A 20,239-nucleotide genomic window follows, 5' to 3' on the forward strand; every position below is an offset into this window, starting at 1 on the left:
ACCCCCGGCCTGTTTTAATTCATAGTCTTCGTTCTGATTTATGCAAATTGTTGCTGTTTACCAGCAGAAAATGTCATCCTGGTTTGTTTTCCTATAGGAGGCCGAAGAAAGGAGAAATGAGTATGTGATTCGCACTCTGAAAGTGAAGCTGAATGACAGTGTAAGTCTGGGAACATATGGTAGGAATGCTTGGGTGAAGTAGTCTGTGCTGGTGCCACCAATCAACCCATTTATGTGAATCCTTTTGTGGTTCCAATACACCACTTATGGTGGTGGTAATAGAGTCCGATGCTTCATAACTGCATGGGACTCATCTGTCGTAGAACTGTGAATAGGGATATTGGCAGGGAAACAGCCACAATCTGAATATGCTCAATGGAAAAGTGTAGGTATGGTTTGAGTCTTTGGGATGTTCAGTTCAGCCTAACTTTGCATCCTCAAATGGCTACAATGGCATGTGTACCTACAACAGTCAATTACCCACCCACTATTTCCACCACCCTCAAATGAGGATGAGATCAATCAGAGTAAACTTTAGTTAAACTATATCTTCATCCTTTTTGGTGCCTTTACAGGAAAGCCGAACTGTCTACCACTTCCATTATAAAAACTGGCCAGACCATGATGTACCGTCCTCAATCGACCCTATTCTTCAACTCATAGAGGAGATGCGCTGCTATCAAGCACACAGTGATGTACCTATCTGTGTACACTGCAGGTGAGGCTATTTGGCAGTAGAGATTTAATCTTTTTCTACGCCAAGGGAGAATGCTCAATCTCTGTATTAATGCTCAAAGGGAAATACACACTCAACTATAATCTTGGAGGCTTACAATTATTTTAGTTTTGCATCTTCTCCTTTATCTCCCCTCTCTGTGGATTCTATATTCTGATTATTTTCATGTAATGTTTTCTCCACCAAGTCAATATGTTTTCTTAGTTTTGCTGTCCAAAAATACCTAATCCTGTAGTGAGGTTAAAAGATGCATCCCACTTAGTTCAGAGCAAGAAATTAAGTGAGTTCAGCAAATAGATCAGAAATATAAATTGGGGGTTGATATCAATCTCAATTTGAATGGATGACATTATCTGCCCCCAATATAGCTCCTGGGAAAGCACATAAAAATCCGTTCAGGAGCTATTTTAGGACCAGTTCAGGGGGAGGACAAAATTTTCTTAGGTTTTTCCGCAGATTGACACTTGTTCCAATTCAGCAATAAAAAGCGGGTTTTCCCGGGGCAAGTGGCAGGACAAAAAACCCCAAAACTTTCTCAGGCCTGTGATAATAGATTTATACAAAGTACTAGTAATCACAGGACAAACAAATGGGTGGATGGGCCTAAGAGATTTTCAGGGAAGGTTGAATGTTCTTTTATTAAAATACTGGAGGAAAAAAGAGAGCTGAATGCTGGATGAAAATGAGAGCTGTACTTGCCCTTCTTCCAACAATCTCTTGTGTCTTTTTTTCTTTTAGTGCGGGCTGTGGAAGAACAGGAGTCATCTGTGCCATTGACTATACGTGGACTTTGCTAAAAGACGGGGTGAGTTTTTGTTCCCCTGTTAAACATCTTTGTACTATTCATGTGCTGCTATGTCAGGCAAGGAACTTCCCACGGATGGTAGTATAACTGTCATGAGATGGGAAATTTTGCTGTCTGTTATGCTGTTACTGGAAATGGGAACCTTTTCACCAACTGATGTAACCGCCCAGAGTATAATGTAAATATCCAGAGGATATTGTTGACTGGGAAATGTATTAATGCGATCAATCAATCAATAGGCATTACTGAAACTCTTTGGTAAGACTCTGAAATATGAATTCAGTTATAAGGTGTGTTGCGACACAGAGTGGATGGTTGGACCAGGGCATTCCATATCACCAACATTTCTTTGTCTTTCCTCTCCCCTTCATCTTCTTAAGATTCTGCCAATGAACTTCAGCCTTTTTAATACGATTCAGGAAATGCGAACACAGAGGCCTTTATTAGTGCAAACACTGGTACGTACAAAAAATATTTTTTCTATCATGCAAAGTATATACGAAATTGTAGAAAGCATGTTTGCCTTATAGAGAGACACTGCTGTGCTCTAACAAGGAAATCCTTGTGTGTGTGGCAATAATGTACAAGAGCCCTCTTTGCATGAAAGCCTCCTGCAGAGACATCAAAGGAAAAGGTGCAGTTATTATCAGAAGAAGGGAGATCAAAGTTCAAAATGTGGATAATGTGCCAAATAAACTGGCTGGCAAAAGGGCACACACAATCTTTCAAATGCTTATTGCCACCAGGAAATGATCATGTTCTCAAAATGATGTTCAATCATTCCATGAAATCTTTAGGGAAGTTTTTAATATGTAACGCTGTACTGTTTTTAACACTGATTGGGAGCCGCCCAGAGTGGCTGGGGAAACTCAGCCAGATGGGCGGGGTATAAATAATATATTATTATTATTATTATTATTATTATTATTATTATTATTATTAGTATTAGTAGTAGTAGTAGTAGTAGTAGTAGTAGTAGTAGTAGTATTATCCCATTAAAAAGGTACTGTCCCAGAAAATGGAGCAGTGCCAGAACTTCAGTTTCCTCTTATATGTCAGCAAAGCTCAGCATGAAGCATAGTCACACCCACTTACTAAATGAATCTCCCCAACTTTGGGGATAACCACTGCTCCTTAGCTTGTATGCCAGAAAATATCGGTATAGCTTTCAAAGTCTATGATGAAGTAGAGAAATGAATGAACAAAAGTGGCATATCTCCATGTGATTTATTGGCATCATTTTACAGGAGCAGTATAAGTTGGTCTATGATGCTGTGATTGAGCTCTTTAAAAGGCAAATTGAGGCACTCGCTCATCATTCCGATAACTTTGCTATGGAGGTAAGTGCACACTGTCTGGTTACAAATACAGAGCATCCCCCCCCCCCCAATACAACATTCCTACCAATGCTAGCACCAAACAGGAACTGGAACAGGAAGCACTTCAAACGTTGCATTTATCCTTTGTAGAGAAATTCAGATCAGGCCAACAGTATTGCATTCACCCAACCCTCATTTCTTGCATGCAAACACTCCCCTGTCTCCCCTGTTGCTAGTTTTTGCGTGATGCGTGATCAGTTATCCACCCAATGTTCCACCTGTCCATTTGGTTTCTGAAAGCTAAGTCAGAAGGAGTGAGCAGGGGTTAAACAGAAAATCACCCTGTGCTCAGTTCTCTAAGGATTAGTTCATTGATGATGATGTCAATATCCTGCAATGTCGTGATTCCACAGCATGGAATTTCCAAAATGTACATTCCACCCTCTCTTATTCACAGAACTGCAACCTACTCATTTGCAATTGCACATTAAATGAGTGTTCACATTATTGCCTTAGAGTGTTGTGAAGTTGCTTTTCCCCTGGGGCATTTCACAGCTCTATCTTCCCTAGCCATTCACTTTGGCAAGGCTTCAATACACTCCTGTTTGTGTTCACATCATGGAGCATTTATGGGGTGGGGGGCAAGTCTTTGTCCTATGCAAAGGTGTCCATACCTTGGCCAGAGGTGAATGAGGAATGGCTTGTGAAACTGGCTGAGAAACAACACATCCAGCAGCAGTATTCTATAACAAAGTACAGGATACATAGGCTTTTTCAATAACATCATGTGAACACGGATTAAAAATGCAGCACTAGAAACACAGTGAGTGCACAGTAAAGAGAAGTGTGAACACAACCTTTGCTACTAAGTGATAAAGGAAAACCTAAGATAAATTCAAATGCCATTACTCCGATTCTTTAAGTTCTAACTGAATCTTACCCACACCAATCCCCGCCCCATGTGTGCTTCTGTCGTGTTTGCGGAGACCTTCGGCTCAAATTGAGCGAGTCATTTTCTTTCTCATCTGCTGTGGGCAGTTATGTGGTCTAGCAGAAGCATAGGCTAGGGTGACAGAGGCAGCATTTCAACCAGGATGTGGTTTCACAGATACTGGCTGTTTTTCACAGCTTTTAGGACCTTAAAAAAGGACTTTTGAAAAAGCAGTTTACCAAAAATGGATTTCGGGCTGAGACTGACTTACAATATCAAGACAAGAGCAAACCCACCTCTGCGGAGTCTGTCTGAATGAGTAACCCAAGGGCCTAGATAGAGGGCTTCCTTGAGAGAAATTTGGGGGCATATCTGTTTAAAGAAGCTAGGTGCATGCATGTTTAGGTTGCAGTACTAGAAGAAAGTGATCATATGGCTCTGTGATTCCCACCCCCCGTGGTAGGCTGGAGACAAGTGCGGGCTGAGAATTATGGCCCAACACAGTTGAACCCTTATGTCAAACAGCTTGAATCAGAGGGCATGTCCAGACAAGGTTGTTCCACACTTGTTCTGTGTGTGAAACTGGTAAACGAGAATCCACACACTCCTATTTCTGTCAGTCGCCATATTAATTGTTATTCCATTCCTTGCAATCCACACCAGTCAGCAGAGGGTGACAGGAAATATCCCAGGTGTGGGTTTTTATCCCTCCCCTCAAGCGCACTTCCTCCCTCCCCCAGTTCACTTAGGCTGTGTACACATTACCATTTCCTCCAACTCCAGTGGGCTCCCACTGCTGATGTATGAAGCAGAGAGCACATGGCATTAGCCACAATCTGTATGTATCCTGTAGATTCTTGAGGATTGTTCCTGTTTGATGTACTTCCCCTCAAATCAGCTTCCATCTGATTTGAAAAGGCAAGATGTCGTTAAGCTTAGGTGTGCACAGTTCAGATAGTTGTTGTGCATATGCAGATGGGAGCACATGTGCAGGTGACAGCTTCATTCAGTTCAGGGGTGGTGGTGTAGGCACAGAGAAACAAATCAGGTAATGTGCATTGAATGAAGACACCCCTGCCCCCTCTCTGGTGTACTCATCAAGTGCAAACATAAACAGGGGACATGCCCATACTTTAAGCCACTAATGTGTACATAGGCTTAAACCTCATTTTACTTGCACTTAAAAAAACAAACCAAAAAACACAACTGTACAATTCTGATTCTCATCAAAGTGTCAGCAAAGAACACTTCAGGGCCCTTCAAAACTGGAGTCAGTCATGATGGAAGACAGAAGCAATTTGCTTCCAGGGGTGTTATGTTTTCACCAGTCCTAAGCAAAGTCTGATCTTTATGTTACCAGTTTCTATGTGGAAGATGCTGGAGATGCTTCTGTCTTGCAGTAGCTCCAACAGCTGTTCACCATGTGGAGTGCTGCAATAGTATGCAGTGTGGAAGCATTTTCAATAACTCATGAGGTAGCTAAAATGTAAGACTTGGTGCTGAGTACTATGCAGAAGCCAAATACAGTGAAGTAAGACGTGTGATGAAAGTGGGACATACCATATTAATTATAAGCAATAAAAGTAGTCAAAATTTCCTGGAGAGCTTAGAGAGAGGTACCCTACTTGGCAGATTCCATAGTAGTCTAATATTTATCAAGCCATTGAACTCCAAAAATGTATTTAGAAAGCAGGGATGTCCTATATAAAGGAGTAACTAGATAAAGGAGTTCCGTGATTATCTGTTGCGATGGCAAATATCAATTCCAGATTCAACAGTGTAGCCTACTCTTTCCACTATGAAAGGTGTGAACACATGACTATAGCCAAGGGAGGGGCAGCTGCCCCACACCAATCAAGTAAAACAATAGAAATACTTAATTAACTGACCAATCAAAATGGTTCTGCCCACCCCAAACAAAAGTCCTGCCCCCCCAACAAAAATCTTGGCTACGCCCATGTGTGGATCTCACAGAATACAGATCTTTTAGTCCAGACCTGGGCATGACTTAGCCCAAACATGCATTTGGCAACCAGTTTCTTAAATATTTTGTCCTATATATGGTGGTAGTGCTGCTGCTGTTGTTACCCACCTTACATTGGGCTGTAAGCCAGTACTACGTCCACCTGTTGAAAACCAATGTTCTGGTTCTGTGCGTCTACAAAACCTATATTTTTTTGGTAACTTTTGTAGGCTGAAGCAAGCCATCCAGCAGCCATGGCACTCCAGGCTCCACATATGGAAACCTCTTCTTTGATACAATTGAACAGGTAAGAAAATATGTAATTCTTAAGTATAGCACACAATTCGGGAAAGATTAAGCACTTTTAAAAGGCTGTAATCCAATGCACACTTATCTGGGAGGAAGCCCCATTGATCTCAAAGGACATGCACAGGATTGCACTGTGGAGCCCACTAATCTCCGTGCGACAGTTAACTATTGATTCTCTCTTTCACGGAAATAAAGGAGCCTTAGCTCAACTTTGGTTGGTTTATACCCATTGTCTCAACCTAGCTATGGACCAGGATTGGGGATGATGTGTTTTACCCATAAATCCCAGCCACCATGGCCAGTGGTTAGAGATGGTGGGAGTTGTAGTTCAACAACATCTGGAGGGCCACAGGTTTCCCATCCTTGCAACAAAGAAAACAAGGTTACTAAAGTAAAACAATTCCTACCTGCCTCTCCTCTCTACTGACTTTGCATCAAGGAAATGCATGGAGGTCATCTTGTCTATCAGCAGCTACTGTCTATGGTAGTTAGTTGGAACCTTTAAACACAGAGGAACTCTGAATGCTACCAGTTGCTGTGTGAGAACAGTGAGGGGGGGCTATTGCCTTTATGCGCTGCTGGTAGACTTTCCAGAAGCATCTGGCTGAATACCAAGGTAAATAAAATCTTGGCAGTCCCCAGAGTGTCAAAAAGAGTATACCTTCATTTTTAAGAAGCTATTCTGGGTTCCTTTGGTTGATGTGCTTTTTTCATAGGTGAAAGTAAAGTTTCTGAGTTTTCACTTATCCCTAGCCATTTTGCAATGTAGTGGAGCTTTGTCTGGATTGAGAAGGGCCTTCCCATATAGTTATACCTTTGACAATCATGTTCCCTTCGTTTCAGTTCAGTGCAAGAGGAACAGGAGAAATCTCGGAGCCTGGGCACTCGTGACAGATATAGAGATGGTGCTTCCCTGGTCAGACAAGCAATTTCAATTGGATCCTTGAGCTTCAGCACCACCAGAAACATGGATGCCGCAGCAGGCTTGAACTCTTGGTTGCCAAGACAGCCACTCCATAAGCATCACAGTTTGGACTTCAACCATCTCTTTTGGGCAGAGCTACCTGTCACTTTAAAATCAGGAAGTGAGGCTGGGATCAGCTTAGATTCAAAGGTGCCTCTAACACGGACCAAATCGACCCCTTTTGAGTTAGCATCACAGAGAGCGTCCCAGGCGTTGACAAGAAAGGACCCTGGCTCCTGTGAGGGCCTCCAGTCTGGAGGATTTACATCTGACTCTAGCCTTTCAAATAAACTATCAAGCAACTCCAAGCGTTGTCTATTTGCGAAGTTACGCCATCAGTCCTGTACTTGGTCATCAGAAGATCCTTACTTTTCTTCCCTGTCATCGGACGAACCATGCTCCCCAGCGCTTCCTGACCCTGCTGCGAATCCATCTGAAACAATTCCCCTGCTTGCTTCTGCTGCAGATGCCACAGCTCAGCCCTTGGAAAGTCCAGCAAGGCCCAGCTACCCACCATGCAACTCTGTGGCTCAGAACAGCCAACCAGTGGGTGCAGTGGAATCTGCCTGCCAGAGTAAGTCCTTGAGAGGTTCTGGGTTCCTCCCGCAGGGGGATTTGCATTACAAAGGAAAGTTGTACAAGGAGGCTGTTTTGTTGCCCTAACAGATCAAGGGGTGATAACATTTGAAGTCTGCACATGGCCAGAATTGGACTTTGCTAGTGCATGGGTGAGGAATCAAGATGGACAACTAACAGCTTTTTCATATGTGGAGATTAAATGGCCTTTGAGCGTCTATGTTTTATTCTTTATGTGAACATCTAACAAATATTAGCAGAAGAGATGTATATGGGTTATCAGAATGTTTTAATATCTAGAATTCAAACTCCTTGCTTGGCCCCGTGCTGGGCAAAGAAAGGAGGAGGAATGCTTCACAACAACCCAACACTTCCAGGCAAATCTAAAATCTGAAAAAGTATGGATGGTACCGTGCTACTCTGTATTCTGATAAATGAGGAATGAGAAGGAAAATAAATTATCAGAAGGTTTCCATGTGGATTTTGGAAACACGGGATTTATGGTTGATGGGGAAGGAAGTGTAGTTGCAGGCGCTACCACTTCCAGTGCCATCTGGTGGTCACTTTGTTTATTTTTAAAAAGTAAATGCTTTCGTGCTTCTGCACTTCAAGATTTTGCAACAGCGATTGCAACCAGGTGGTGATTCCCTATTATACATTTGGAAGTTTGTTCATGTTTCCAGTGTTCCTGATATACTTCATTTAAATCAACAGAGAAGCTGGTTGCAGGACACTTTCCGTCCACACTTATGGCCTGAATAGTGCTATAGACTTGGATTTTAAGATGCGCATGGTTTTCCTACATAATGGCAAAGATTTTTGTCCATGAAATGATAGTCCACAATTGAAGCAGGGAAGATTCTGTAGCGCACATGTTGCAAGCAGAAGTTCCCATGTCCAGTCATGGATTTTTCTAGCTAAAAGGATTTCAGCTAGCAGCGTTTGCCTAATACCTATATCTTGGATAGGTATTGCTGATCACAATAAACTGTTTGGATCTGAATGGGCCAACAGTCTGACTCAGAATAAAGCTGTGTCCTTTATTTCATGACTAGTTTTCATAAACTAACATTGTGGAACGAGTAGCTATGCAGTGCAACCAAGGTCAAGGAAGACCATGATAGATGAGAGGTCTTGATTATTATCTTGCATGTCTACAATAGATATTTGTGTATACAACCCAAGTCCACTAACTTCAGCATTTTGGCTTAACAGGTTCTTCCCAGGTGGATGAAGACATTCCTCCCCCATTGCCTAAAAGAACCCCAGAGTCCTTTATTGTACCTGGAGAAGATGGTGAGTTCAAGTATCATCAAAGTGAATACAGTTGTGTTGATGGCAGATCACCATATGCAAGATGAAGTCATCATCTCTTTCAAGGGTAGAGAACCATTTTGGCCCAGTTGGCCAGATAGTTTTCTGTCATCCTCACCCCACAAGCCAACTTCGCCATCCAGTGATTGACACTGAGCATAGGGCTGGCAAAGCACCTTTCCATAGATTTGAACTCACTGCCCATCACCTGATGGATGGTGAATTCAAGCTGCTTTCTACAGGGAGTGGTTGCATAATTGAGTTCCCCATGGGGAAACTAGTCACACAGTTGTTCAAGCTTGCTTCCTGCAGGGATCAGTGGCATGAAGCAGTCTGCATGGAAACTGCTGCTGAAATGGTGGGGGAAAGCTCCCTTTTAGCAGCACTTTCAATGCAAACTGCTTCGTGCTATTGGAGCCAGGGTTGCTACCATTGCCCATCAGCTGCCCATTGCCTGCCATGCCTCGCTCCAGCACAGAAATGATCAGGAGCTCACTTTAAGCTCCCTTTGTAGCCATTTGGTACCTGACACATATGACATTAGGTGTGGAACAGGTTGGTGTGGTTTGTGAGTTGGGGCCCCTGTAAGGCCAAATCTGAACTGAAGGTTCCCCATCCCTGATCTACAACTTAAACTAAGATAGTGATGATCTGCAGAAAGTTTTAAAAGATCCATTATGTTTTCTAATTTTATCCATTGCAGATGACTCTGTGTTGCCAGATTCAAACCACCAATCACTGTCCAAAAATGAGAAAATTGGAATCTCTAAGGAATGGAGCGGTGTGTCTCAGCTGAAATTTTCTGATGACTCTGTGAGACTGAGGCCAAGTAAGGTAACACATTAGAGATTTTATACATCTCCACCAGTAATATTGCTATATAGTTCTCCTGACTTCTGCAGAAAAAGGTTGCTACTTTATATAACTAAATTGCAGCAGGTATTCAGTTCATAGTCCAACAGCTGAGGCTAGGACAATACTTCTAAAAAAACAAGTTGTATTAAGTCTGTGTCAACTGGCAGTAGACACAGAATTTGCCCAGCAAATTCCAGTGAAGATGGGAACATCTGCTAACGAACATTCTTCTTCCTAAAATCCATTGGGAGCTGATGTGACTAACTAGGAAGATGCCACAAAACAGGGGAAATGAATAAAGGGTTTTGGCTTTTAGCATGAGCAAGTGGGACCTGAGACAAAATGTTGCAAGGTTCCGTTCAGGGTTCCAGCCAGCTATGCCTTCTGCAGGATACTTCATTCTGTCCATTCTTTTCCTCCAGTTTTCCTCCCCACCCTTGTTAGTCAGCGTTCCATGTCCACAGAGCATTCTCAGTTCTCACTGGGGTGTTACTGCAATTTCCTGAGCTGGTAAGGGCCCGGTAACAAATTTACAACCTGTGCTGATCTCTGAGTAGATGTGTTATATGCTGACAGGGTAGCATCCGTCTTATGCAGCTACTACTGTGTTGCTGAAACACTGTTCTGCGGGTAGGGCTTTTGTAATTGTTATCATTCGCAGCACTGCTAAATTTGCTTCAAGCTGTTATTCTTATTTGTTCAGTTCAGTACAACAGTTTTTCAGGAGTGGGAAGTAAATAACACTTTCTGAACCTGAAGGCAGAAAAAAGACAGAAAGGTAGGGCATACTGATATTAGTAGAAACAGGACCAGGGTGCTCTGGTTCTTGCTAACGCCACAGTTGAAAATCCCTTCAGCAATTTAATGGGGAGAACTCTTCTGAATAAAGACAAGTGGCTTGCTTGAGTGTCACTTTCAGTGGTCACATTTTAAAAATGAGCAGAATGCCCTTTCTTCTGATTTAGTTTTGAAAAACTGAAATGGGATTTTTGTAAATGCATGGTTCACAAATGGCATGTGGATCCACCTTCCACTACGATTGCACGCAGCATGTAATTCTTTAGGAGCATTGAGTACGGTGCTGTTTGGGGGCATTGTCAAACCTTTAGAGAGTTACAGCTGTCCATCACCTACTTACTAAAAGTTAAATGCACTTATACAGAGTTGAGGGACGATAAAATATTCTCCTTTTGTTTGTTTTCAGAATGCAAAGCTGCAGAGACCCAGATCAGGTAAACATTCTCCTGACATTTCTATGAATTAGTCTGTGTATACATGTTCTCTTGGGATGAATTGTGCTTAACACTGATAGCAGAACTGAAGACATTGCAGACAGTCTTGGCCTGATGCTGGAGAGGCTCAGGGTTTTTTTTGAAAGCAAGCTAATGAAAATGTTTTCTTTAAACTATTTTGTATTGCTTGTTACTACAGAGATTCCCCGGGATCGGTCTCCTTCCCCTCCCCCCCTTCCTGAAAGAACTCCTGAGTCCTTTATTCTTGCAGATGAGGAATGTAAGTACAATAGCTGTGGTTGTCTTGTAACAACATCATTGGGTGGTGATTTTAGTTAATGCATTTTCATTTGAGGAGGTAGCAAATACAACAAAGTCAGGTTTGAGAAGGTCTGGGTGAAAAGTGCTGGAGGAGAATCTTCTTGTTGGCATCTGTCTGTCTTGGGAGACAATGGAGGAGTGTGCCTTTGGAGGTAAAGTCAAATCTTTAGAGAGTTACAGCACCTGCTGTGGCTGTAGAGACTGATATGGGAGAGAAATGTTTTGTTGCAGCTGGGGCAGATGGAGGAAAATCACAGCAGCAAGAAAGGAAGATAACAATGAGTCTCCATATAATCACATTCAGAACCCACCTTTTGCCACCAATTCCTATCAATACATACTTGTGGCATTCTGAGAAAGAATACTGAATGTCTATAAATCAAGTGATGTTGCCAGAGAATCTCAGAAGCACAAAAAAATCTCCAATGTGGTTTACAGTCTGGTATTAATTATACATTTAATAATATTGAAAGAATATATTGAAAGAATTGCCATATTTTGGGGGGAATAATTGGTTTGTTTTCTTTTTCTTCTCAAATGATGCCTTCGATATATAGCAGGGGTAGGGAACCTTTGACGCTCCATATGTTGTTGGACTACAACTCCCATAATCCATGAACATCAGCCATGCTGACTGCTAGGGCTGTTGGGAATTGGAGTCCAGCAACATTTGGAGGTCTACAGGTTTTCCCATGTATATGGAAGTGTCGATCCAGTTATTGTTTTGCTGAGTGTGTTTTTGTTTTCCTAGCTCAACCATCTGTTATGAACAATGCTGTGAGTTTCGGAGAGTCTGTGATTAGATCAACAGACAAGTCATCAAAGGAAGCAAAATGCTTCAGGAGGAGTAAGGTAAAGGGGCGTGGAGAATGCATAAGAAGTGGAGGGAGAGACAGCTGTAACATTTCTATTAGCAGAGAAGCGGGGCTAATTATATAAGTTTCAGCTGTGCAGAAGTTATTTATCTTTAAACAGAGAACTGTCTTCTGATAACGCTTCAATGGAGGGCTGCCTTCTGTGAGGAAGGATACATGACTACCCAACTTTCCAGTTTTAGCCCACATTATGCTGCATAAAAACACAACCTAACAACTGTTAGGTGTCTCTCTCCCCCACTGACTCCATCCATAATATGGAGAAGAAATAAGTTTTTAACTGGTAGATCCTCTGGTGAAAACCAGAGCTTGGAACATTTCTCATTCACAACACTAGGGAGCGCTCTAAGCAAGAAAGAGAAGCAAATACAGTACATATGAAACCAGAAACTGCAGTTTTGCTCCCTGTGCAGTTAAGCTGTAATAATCAAATATGGTGAATGGGCTGCTTGTGTTGGTCTAGGGTGCTTCCACACAGCAATTCATTGTACACTCAGTGCTTCTCAAATGTCACCCTATATCCCCCCCATCCAATTTGATCCATATTTACAATTTCCATTTTATTTTTACTTATTGGACTTCCTGCAGAAACAGTCAATCCAGATTAAATGAGTTGGGTGGGTAGAATATGGGACAGCCTTTTGACAGGTACTCATGACAATTGCTCCCTGTAGTTTATTTTTCAGATAGATCTGTTCTTAATAAGCAGGGTTTTTGCAACACCATAATTTTTCTGTGTTTTCCCCCCTAGAGCTTGAAAATTTTACGAAATGTGAAGAACAGTAAGTCTTTTGAATTTATAGATTGTCTATATTTTGCATATTCACTGCGGTGGTGTTATGTTCTTAGCTGAGCCGAGGAACCATAACCCCTAACAATTCTATTGGGAGATGAAGGCACTCAGTAGTTTTGCTGGATTAATAAAGACCTATCACGCAGCTCCACTGTTTTTCACTGTGCATCTCAGAGGGTTTCAGAACCAGGAATTAATTAAAGATCTACATTTATCTGCGGAGGTTTCATTGTGAATACTAAACAGAGAAGGCAATTTCTAAAATGTGAAATCTTTCTACACCTTTGTGTATACTGCTTGCCAAGCCTCTTCCACATCTTTTCAGTATCTCTTCTGTATAAGAGGCGGGTGAACTACGCATTATGATCACCATGGGGCAACAAAATCCTAATGCTATGATTCCCATGAAGCAACATTCACTATGTGAACTGGGGCGTTATTTCATTCCACACACAATAGATGACAGGCCTTTTAGATTAGACCTACTTGGCATGGTACCTCTAGCACAAAACATTTATTTTTTAAAATGCTGGTTTATAAAGCTTTGCTCCACGCACCTGTTGATGCAGGTTCCTGCCTTCAAAAGTTTTCCAGGAAACCTTGATAAATCTTTACAGTGCTCTTCCTGTCCTTCTTTGGATTAACAAAAGCAGGAAATATCACTGCCAACGTTGCTGATTTGGTAGCACGGTGCCTTCTAAGATGTGCGTTGTAACAAAATCCAGGCAATATCAGCAGCTAGTGTTCACATTGTGGGTGGGATATTTTTAAATGTATTTCTTGTTCCTCTTGTCTTTAAGGTATCTATGTAGGGTTTATTGCCTCTTTGTTTGGTTGTAAGTCACTTTGGGTTGCCCTGGGCAAGATAAAGCAACTGGCAAATTTAATAAAGAAATTTATAGAGAGTGATATTGAGATATGCAATATATGCTGTATTGTTTTCTTGTTTTTGCAATAAAAACAAAATTATTTTAAAAATCTGAGGGAGGTGGGATGGAGAGTATTATTTTAGCCAGCTGGGCCTGAGATGGGGAGAGAGGTAGAAGCCGCTTAGGTATTGGAAGGAGGAGAGTATCGGCGCTAGACTGGTGAAGAGAGAAACAGTCAAGAACTGGGATCTATGGACAGCTCTCCTCTGTAGTGAGCTACTAAAGTGCAGGTGGCAGCTTCTCAATGAAGAACCCTGGACTGGCTGTGCCCACCCAGGCTGGCTACAGGATCCTTCTGGACAAGAATAAGTATAGGAGGACTTCCTGTTCCAACTGAACCTCGCTTGAGCAACAAAGTCTTCCTAAACTCTGATGTGTTCCAGTATCATTGGTTGGTCTTTGGTCTTGGCCTCTGGATTGCTCTTCAGCCTTGCCTCCTAACTTGTCCTTTTGGATTCTGACCTTTGTCCTGTGGCTTCTGGCACACATCCGGCTATTGCCAGCAGTCCAGCCCCGACAATGCAGTTGGATCGCTGCGTTTGCAGAAGGCATGTATAGAACTGGGCCTTAATCACAGGCACCAACTAAGGTGTTGGCCCTGGTCCCATGGTTAAATAGAGCAGGATGTCAAGGTGAGGCTGAGGAACAAAAGTAATGTGAAGGTCGTAGAATGTTGCCCCAGACACAGCTTAATATTCTGTGCCTCCTGGAAAGATCCTTCTAGTTCTGTGGTGCCTATTAAACATTTTTCCAGCTCTATGTGGGCAGCTCATCCATGTGCAGCTCCTGCACAGCTAAGGGAGTGTTTAAATGACCCAATAATATGGCCATAGGTCTTTGTCACTTAATAAGCACTCCTCCCCCTCCTGCAGAACAGTGCTTGTGGGGAAGACCCGTGCGATTTATCCCTATTGTTGGGTTGTGTGAACCTTCACTTAGCAGATGCACAGGAACTTGCTTACAGATCAGTAATTCCTAGAAGAACATCTCAGGAGTGGAGCAACCAATAGACAATGCAGAATACAGTGGTCTTCAAAATTCTGAGTTATGGTTATTCACTCTTGTGCCCAGCCTGAGTACCACAGCCTCCCTAGCAGGAATCATGTTTCAAGAAGCCTGTGATGTTTACATGGACCATCAGCTCAATCCTAACAATGTCTATTGAGACATAAGTCTTATTGCACTCAACATGACTTGCTCCAAAATAAGTAGAGTTAGGATTGCAGCCTATCAGTTCCTAAGATCTTCCCTTCTATTTCTAGGTATTTGTGGTTCACCTTCAGTTTTAAAAGTTCCAGAGGCTGATCAATCAAATCACTCCAGCTCTGTTTTGAGGTTTGGTATGTTGTTGTTTTTTAAAAATGTGATACTTCCTCTTTTGACTAACCGTGAAAAAACTTAAGGGTAGTGTAGTTGTTGTTTTGCCACTGACTATGGTTATTGTTACACATTGTTTTAGTTTATAGGTATTAGAGGAATGCATTCTATAGTCTTGGGTCTAAGTTGATTCCAGTCAACTTGGAATCATAGAATTGTAGAGCTGGATGAGACCATGAGAGTCATCTAGTCCAACCCCTGCAATGCAGGAATCTGTCACCCAATGTAGGGCTCGAACCTACAACCCTGAGATGATGAGTCTCATGCTCTACCGACTGAGCTAAACCAGCACCATGCTTGATGGCAACATATTATGAAACTACAGTATTACAGTAGTTTTCAAAATACTTACTTCTGGGGTTGTTGCACTCTCTCCACAAGCCTGTTCCCAGAGTAAATAATTTCAGCAATGTGATATACAGTATGTATGCTAATATATCAGACTCACTTGTCATTAGCTGAATCAGACAGTTGGCCTCTTTTATTATTTTTGTGTGAGAATCACATGCTAATCTCTTAGAACTATAGAATTGTAGAGTTGAACGGGACCACAAGGGTCCTCTAGACCAGTGTTTCCCAACCGGTGTTCCGCGGCACACTACTGTGCCGTGAGACATTGGCTGGTGTGCCGTGGGAGGGAGGCGGGCGAGTCGGGCGGTGAGAGGCGGCGGCGGCGAGGATCCGCGTCGAGCCGGGGGCGGCTCCGCGGTGGTGGTGCCGAGCGGCGGGGCAGCGCGTGCAAAAGGGAGGAGCGCGAGACAGCGGAGGAGGAGGAGGCCGGCATGTCCGGGCAGCAGCAGCAGCAGCAGCAGCAACTCCCGGCGACGGCTCCTCAAGCCCCGCCGCCGCCCCCTCCTCCGCCCGCTATCGCCGCCACCACCACAACAGCCGCCGCCGCCTCAGTTGCCGCCGTCCCTCAGTCCCTCGCTCTGCTGCCTCCTCCCACCCCCAAAGCTTGGAGGTTCCCCAGCAAGGGGGAGGGAAAAAACTTTCACTTTCGTGCGTCCCTCCCGGCGTGACGCTGCGCGCTGACGTCACGGGGCGGGGCTTTAATGGTGGTGTGCCGCGAGATTTTTTTTCAGTAAACAGGTGTGCCGTTGCCCAAAAAAGTTTGGGAAACACTGCTCTAGACCAGGGGTCAGCAAACTTTTTCAGCAGGGGGCCCATCCACTGTCCCTCAGACCTTGCGGGGGGGCCGGACTATATTTGGGGGGGGGGAATGAACGAATTCCTATGCCCCACAAATAACCCAGAGATGCGTTTTAAATAAAAGGACACATTCTACTCATGTAAAAGCATGCTGATTCCTGCACTGTCCGCGGGCCAGATTTAGAAGGCAATTGGGCCGGATCCTGCCTCTGGGCCTTAGTTTGCCTACCCATGCTCTACCATATGTAACATTTTCTTGGTTTTGTTTTCTAGGCTTTGCAAACCGGTTTTCAAAACCCAAGGGACCAAGAGATCCACCACCAAGTTGGAACATTTAGTAGAATTTTGCTGATGCCCTTTGTCTCTGCAGGAGCCTTGCCTTCTTCTGTCATCAGTTCAGCAATTGGAGTCTGCGGCAAGACCATCATTTGGAACAAAATGGCTTTTGTTGTTGTGCTACTAGAAAGATAGTATATGTGACCACTATAGACAAAATATAATACTGAACTGTGAAAGTCCCTGGTTTCTGTTCACGTTTCCAATGAAGGACTATTTGTCGAAACTGCCGAACAAAGAGAAGTGCTGGGGTTCACACCTTTCCCGAAGCAACAGCATCTTTCCTGGGGGTATTTCCTCCATTCCAGAAGGCATTAGCGAAGATGTGGCTCAGCAGGGGGAAATGCTGAAGACGAGAGGCACTGTTATTTATTAGTAATTATTGTGTTCCAAGAATTGAGTGATATTCAGTTGTGGCTCATATTCAAGCTCAGACCTTTCTTTTGAAATATATCAGAAACTGGTAGGGAATTTCTCTGTTGTATTCTCACACAGAGGACATTTATTTGCATGAATGTAATGGACACCAGGTAATCGTTGGTGGACACAGAAGCAATAGGTGTATCCTGTGATTTCCAGTATGTAACTGAAGTAGGGGGTCAGCCATCCACAGGTCCCCTGTCTCTAAAAAATCAACAAGTAAGCAAGCAGTTTTGGCTGCCTACATTTAAAATAAAACCAATCATCCTTCAAGCAGCCATTGGGGTGTCTCCAAACCAACTGCTTGGTTTTGTTCCTGAGTCTTGTTGAAATTTTAAGGAATAATTCCTGACCATTTTAATACTCTGGCATGTGGCGCCTCAACACCTGCGACAAGATTTTCTCCAGCTGGGATCTGTTTCCTCAAACGTTCAAAATTAGGAGTTTTTTATTTGCCCTTTCACTCCTATCTTTTGCAATCAGAACGTGAAATTCTCTCTCACAAGTTTGTGGGCTAGAATTTTGGGATTGCAAAGGTTTTATACTTTGCACTGAAGCAGCATTCTCCAAGCTCAAATGTTCAAAGTACTGGTGTATAAACACATGAGGTGCATTATGCAAGGGGCACCTACAGGGTAAGGTATTTGCATTGTGGAAACACTCCCAGATGGCTGGAGCAAGTGAGATGTGGTACACTCTAGAGAACAGAACAAAGAAGGGGGGTGGGGGATCAGGCACAACTGACAGACTTTATTTCTGTAAAAAAAAAAAGACTTGAAAAACCAAACTTAAAGAAACCCTAAAGCATTTAATAGAATGTTTATATGGGAGTTGCAATATAATAAAATAAAATGTTTTATTTATTTAGTATGCTGGTTACTGCTTCTGCAGATTGCATTTCTACAAAATTCAATAGTGGTGCATATTTCAGATTTATCTCAAAAGTGTAGAGCACTACCATTGGCACTGTCAAAAAGAAGTTACTTAACTTTTAATGACATACTTATTGAGTTGCCAACAGCTACATTCAGAGTACTAATATTCAGAACTCTGATAGATAAGGGACAGGCTTCCACTTAAAAGCAAAAATTTAAGTCAGCCATGTAGGTCAAGGACTCATTTGAATTACAAACACAAATGAGTCAGAGAATGCAAATTGGGTTGCGTGTATGAAAATCTTAAGGCAGGTTATTCAATTTTTGATATATTTGCATGGCTCTTTTACCGTGGGATTCATTATGTGTCTAATACAAAGAGTGCTCCTCTCACTGTCAGGTTAGCATCTGTTCTAGTTGCATCTAGTTGCTGCCTTAGAGATGAGGAAAGGGGCATATTCAACCTCCCTGGGTCTCCCTGACAAATGCATGGATGGACTCCAACTGCGTACTGTACGATAATGTCTATATCTTATTTGTTCTAGTGGAATCTATTTTGCTGCAGGGGTGTGAATTATTTCATTTTCTAATTAAAAGCATTTATAGAGCGCTTAATATTTTAAAAAATATCTAAGAGGTGTACAACATAAAAACAATAAACAATATTGCTATGACAGCTTGGGGGGTAGGCTGAATGTCTGCCCCCCCTCTAATTCTTGGAATACCCAGGCTAGCATGCTGGTGAGGTGATAGCCTGGGTGATGGGTCATTAAAGGGAACAGCAATAATGGGTTAAGGGCCCTCCCCAGGGTGGGGAAGCGTCCCCCAATTCACGGATAGTTAGAAAGACAAAACCAGAGTTCAGAGCAGAGAGTTGGAGCGATGCAAGCAAAGCAGCAAGCTGCGAAGTGAGAGAGACAAAACAATGCTTGATTTCTGTTTGAATCTAAGGTTGCGGCTATGGGGGAAGAGCATTGCCCTCTTGGGGTGTTAATGCTGTGAACCCCACCATCAGAGACTCAGGTTGTATATATATATATATGTGTGTGTGTGTGTGTGTGTGTGTGTGTGTGTGTGTGTGTGTGTGTAAATCCATATATCCTAAAGACAACACAGCCTCCACTGTGCCTCATTCCAAGGAAACACAAACCTTGGGCTCCTGGAACCTCTGGAATTTCGCACCGCTCAGACATTAGGGTTGCATGTGACAAGATGATTAAAACAAAATCAATAGATATTAGAAACAGTCAAGAATGAACACATTGAGGGCTTTGAACTTGCTTTTTCACTCCTGTTGCAAATATCTTAGAACCAGAACTTGAAATGCTGCCTTGTTCACATATAATACCGAGTTTTTTCATAAAGAGGCCACTTGGGAGAGGGGCACTGAACATCCACTGCTTCTATGCCAGGGCCTGGCAACCTTCAGCCCATGGGCCATAAGCGGCCCACAGGGGTTGTTTAAACAGCTCCTGAGCCGCCCCCGAACCAAGCCACCCACTCAGCAAGTCCCTGCATGCTGCACTAAACCGGCACAGCACGGAGTGGGGACTCACTTCTGCAGTGCTAGAAATTGTGTCTGCGCAGACACAGACACTGGAAATCACATCTGCACATGCGCAGACGCAATCTGGCCCACAGAGTGATTTCTGTGGGAGTGAACTGGCCCAGGCGAGGTAAACCTTGCCGACCCCTGTTCTATTCCTTACTTCCTCTTAGTCAGTTGTTCCAGCTCCTGGTAATTTGTTGTTGTTTACTCATTTAGTCGTGTCCGACTCTTCGTGACCCCATGGACCAGAGCACGCCAGGTACTCCTGTCTTCCACTGCCTCCCGCAGTTTGGTCAAATTCATGCTGGTAGCTTCGAGAACACTGTCCAACCATCTTGTCCTCTGTCGTCCCCTTCTCCTTGTGCCCTCCATCTTTCCCAACATCAGGGTCTTTTCCAGGGAGTCTTCTCATGAGGTGGCCAAAGTATTGGAGCCTCAGCTTCACGATCTGTCCTTCCAATGAGCATTCAGGGCTGATTTCCTTAAGAATGGATGCGTTTGATCTTCTTGCAGTCCGTGGGATTCTCAAGAGTCTCCTCCAGCACCATAATTCAAAAGCATCAATTCTTCGGCGATCAGCCTTCTTTATGGTCCAGCTCTCACTTCCATAC

At 43.1% G+C, this 20,239-nt stretch overlaps 1 protein-coding gene across 3 annotated transcripts in view; it reads left to right on the forward strand.

The window, feature by feature from the left end:
- The window catches only part of PTPN22 (protein tyrosine phosphatase non-receptor type 22), a 44,089-nt gene extending 26,017 nt beyond the window's left edge, over positions 1-18,072 (forward strand). For 2 of the 3 annotated variants that reach the window (XM_083508845.1, XM_083508847.1), the window contains 15 exons: positions 98-160; positions 576-718; positions 1,475-1,541; positions 1,922-1,999; positions 2,789-2,881; positions 5,985-6,061; positions 6,907-7,601; positions 8,819-8,899; positions 9,621-9,751; positions 10,977-11,004; positions 11,204-11,284; positions 12,077-12,177; positions 12,952-12,982; positions 15,185-15,262; positions 16,722-18,072. In XM_083508845.1, the coding sequence (XP_083364971.1) occupies positions 98-160; positions 576-718; positions 1,475-1,541; positions 1,922-1,999; positions 2,789-2,881; positions 5,985-6,061; positions 6,907-7,601; positions 8,819-8,899; positions 9,621-9,751; positions 10,977-11,004; positions 11,204-11,284; positions 12,077-12,177; positions 12,952-12,982; positions 15,185-15,262; positions 16,722-16,786 (1,812 nt within the window). In that variant the 3' untranslated portion in view covers positions 16,787-18,072. Of the gene's footprint in view, positions 1-97; positions 161-575; positions 719-1,474; positions 1,542-1,921; positions 2,000-2,788; positions 2,882-5,984; positions 6,062-6,906; positions 7,602-8,818; positions 8,900-9,620; positions 9,752-10,976; positions 11,005-11,203; positions 11,285-12,076; positions 12,178-12,951; positions 12,983-15,184; positions 15,263-16,721 lie in introns of those variants that run through there. The other variant, XM_083508846.1, reaches the window with a different exon arrangement.
- Positions 18,073-20,239: the final 2,167 nt, after the last annotated feature.

The sequence above is a fragment of the Podarcis liolepis genome, assembly GCF_965112155.1.
Source record: "Podarcis liolepis genome assembly, chromosome: 6".
Taxonomy (NCBI): domain Eukaryota; kingdom Metazoa; phylum Chordata; class Lepidosauria; order Squamata; family Lacertidae; genus Podarcis; species Podarcis liolepis.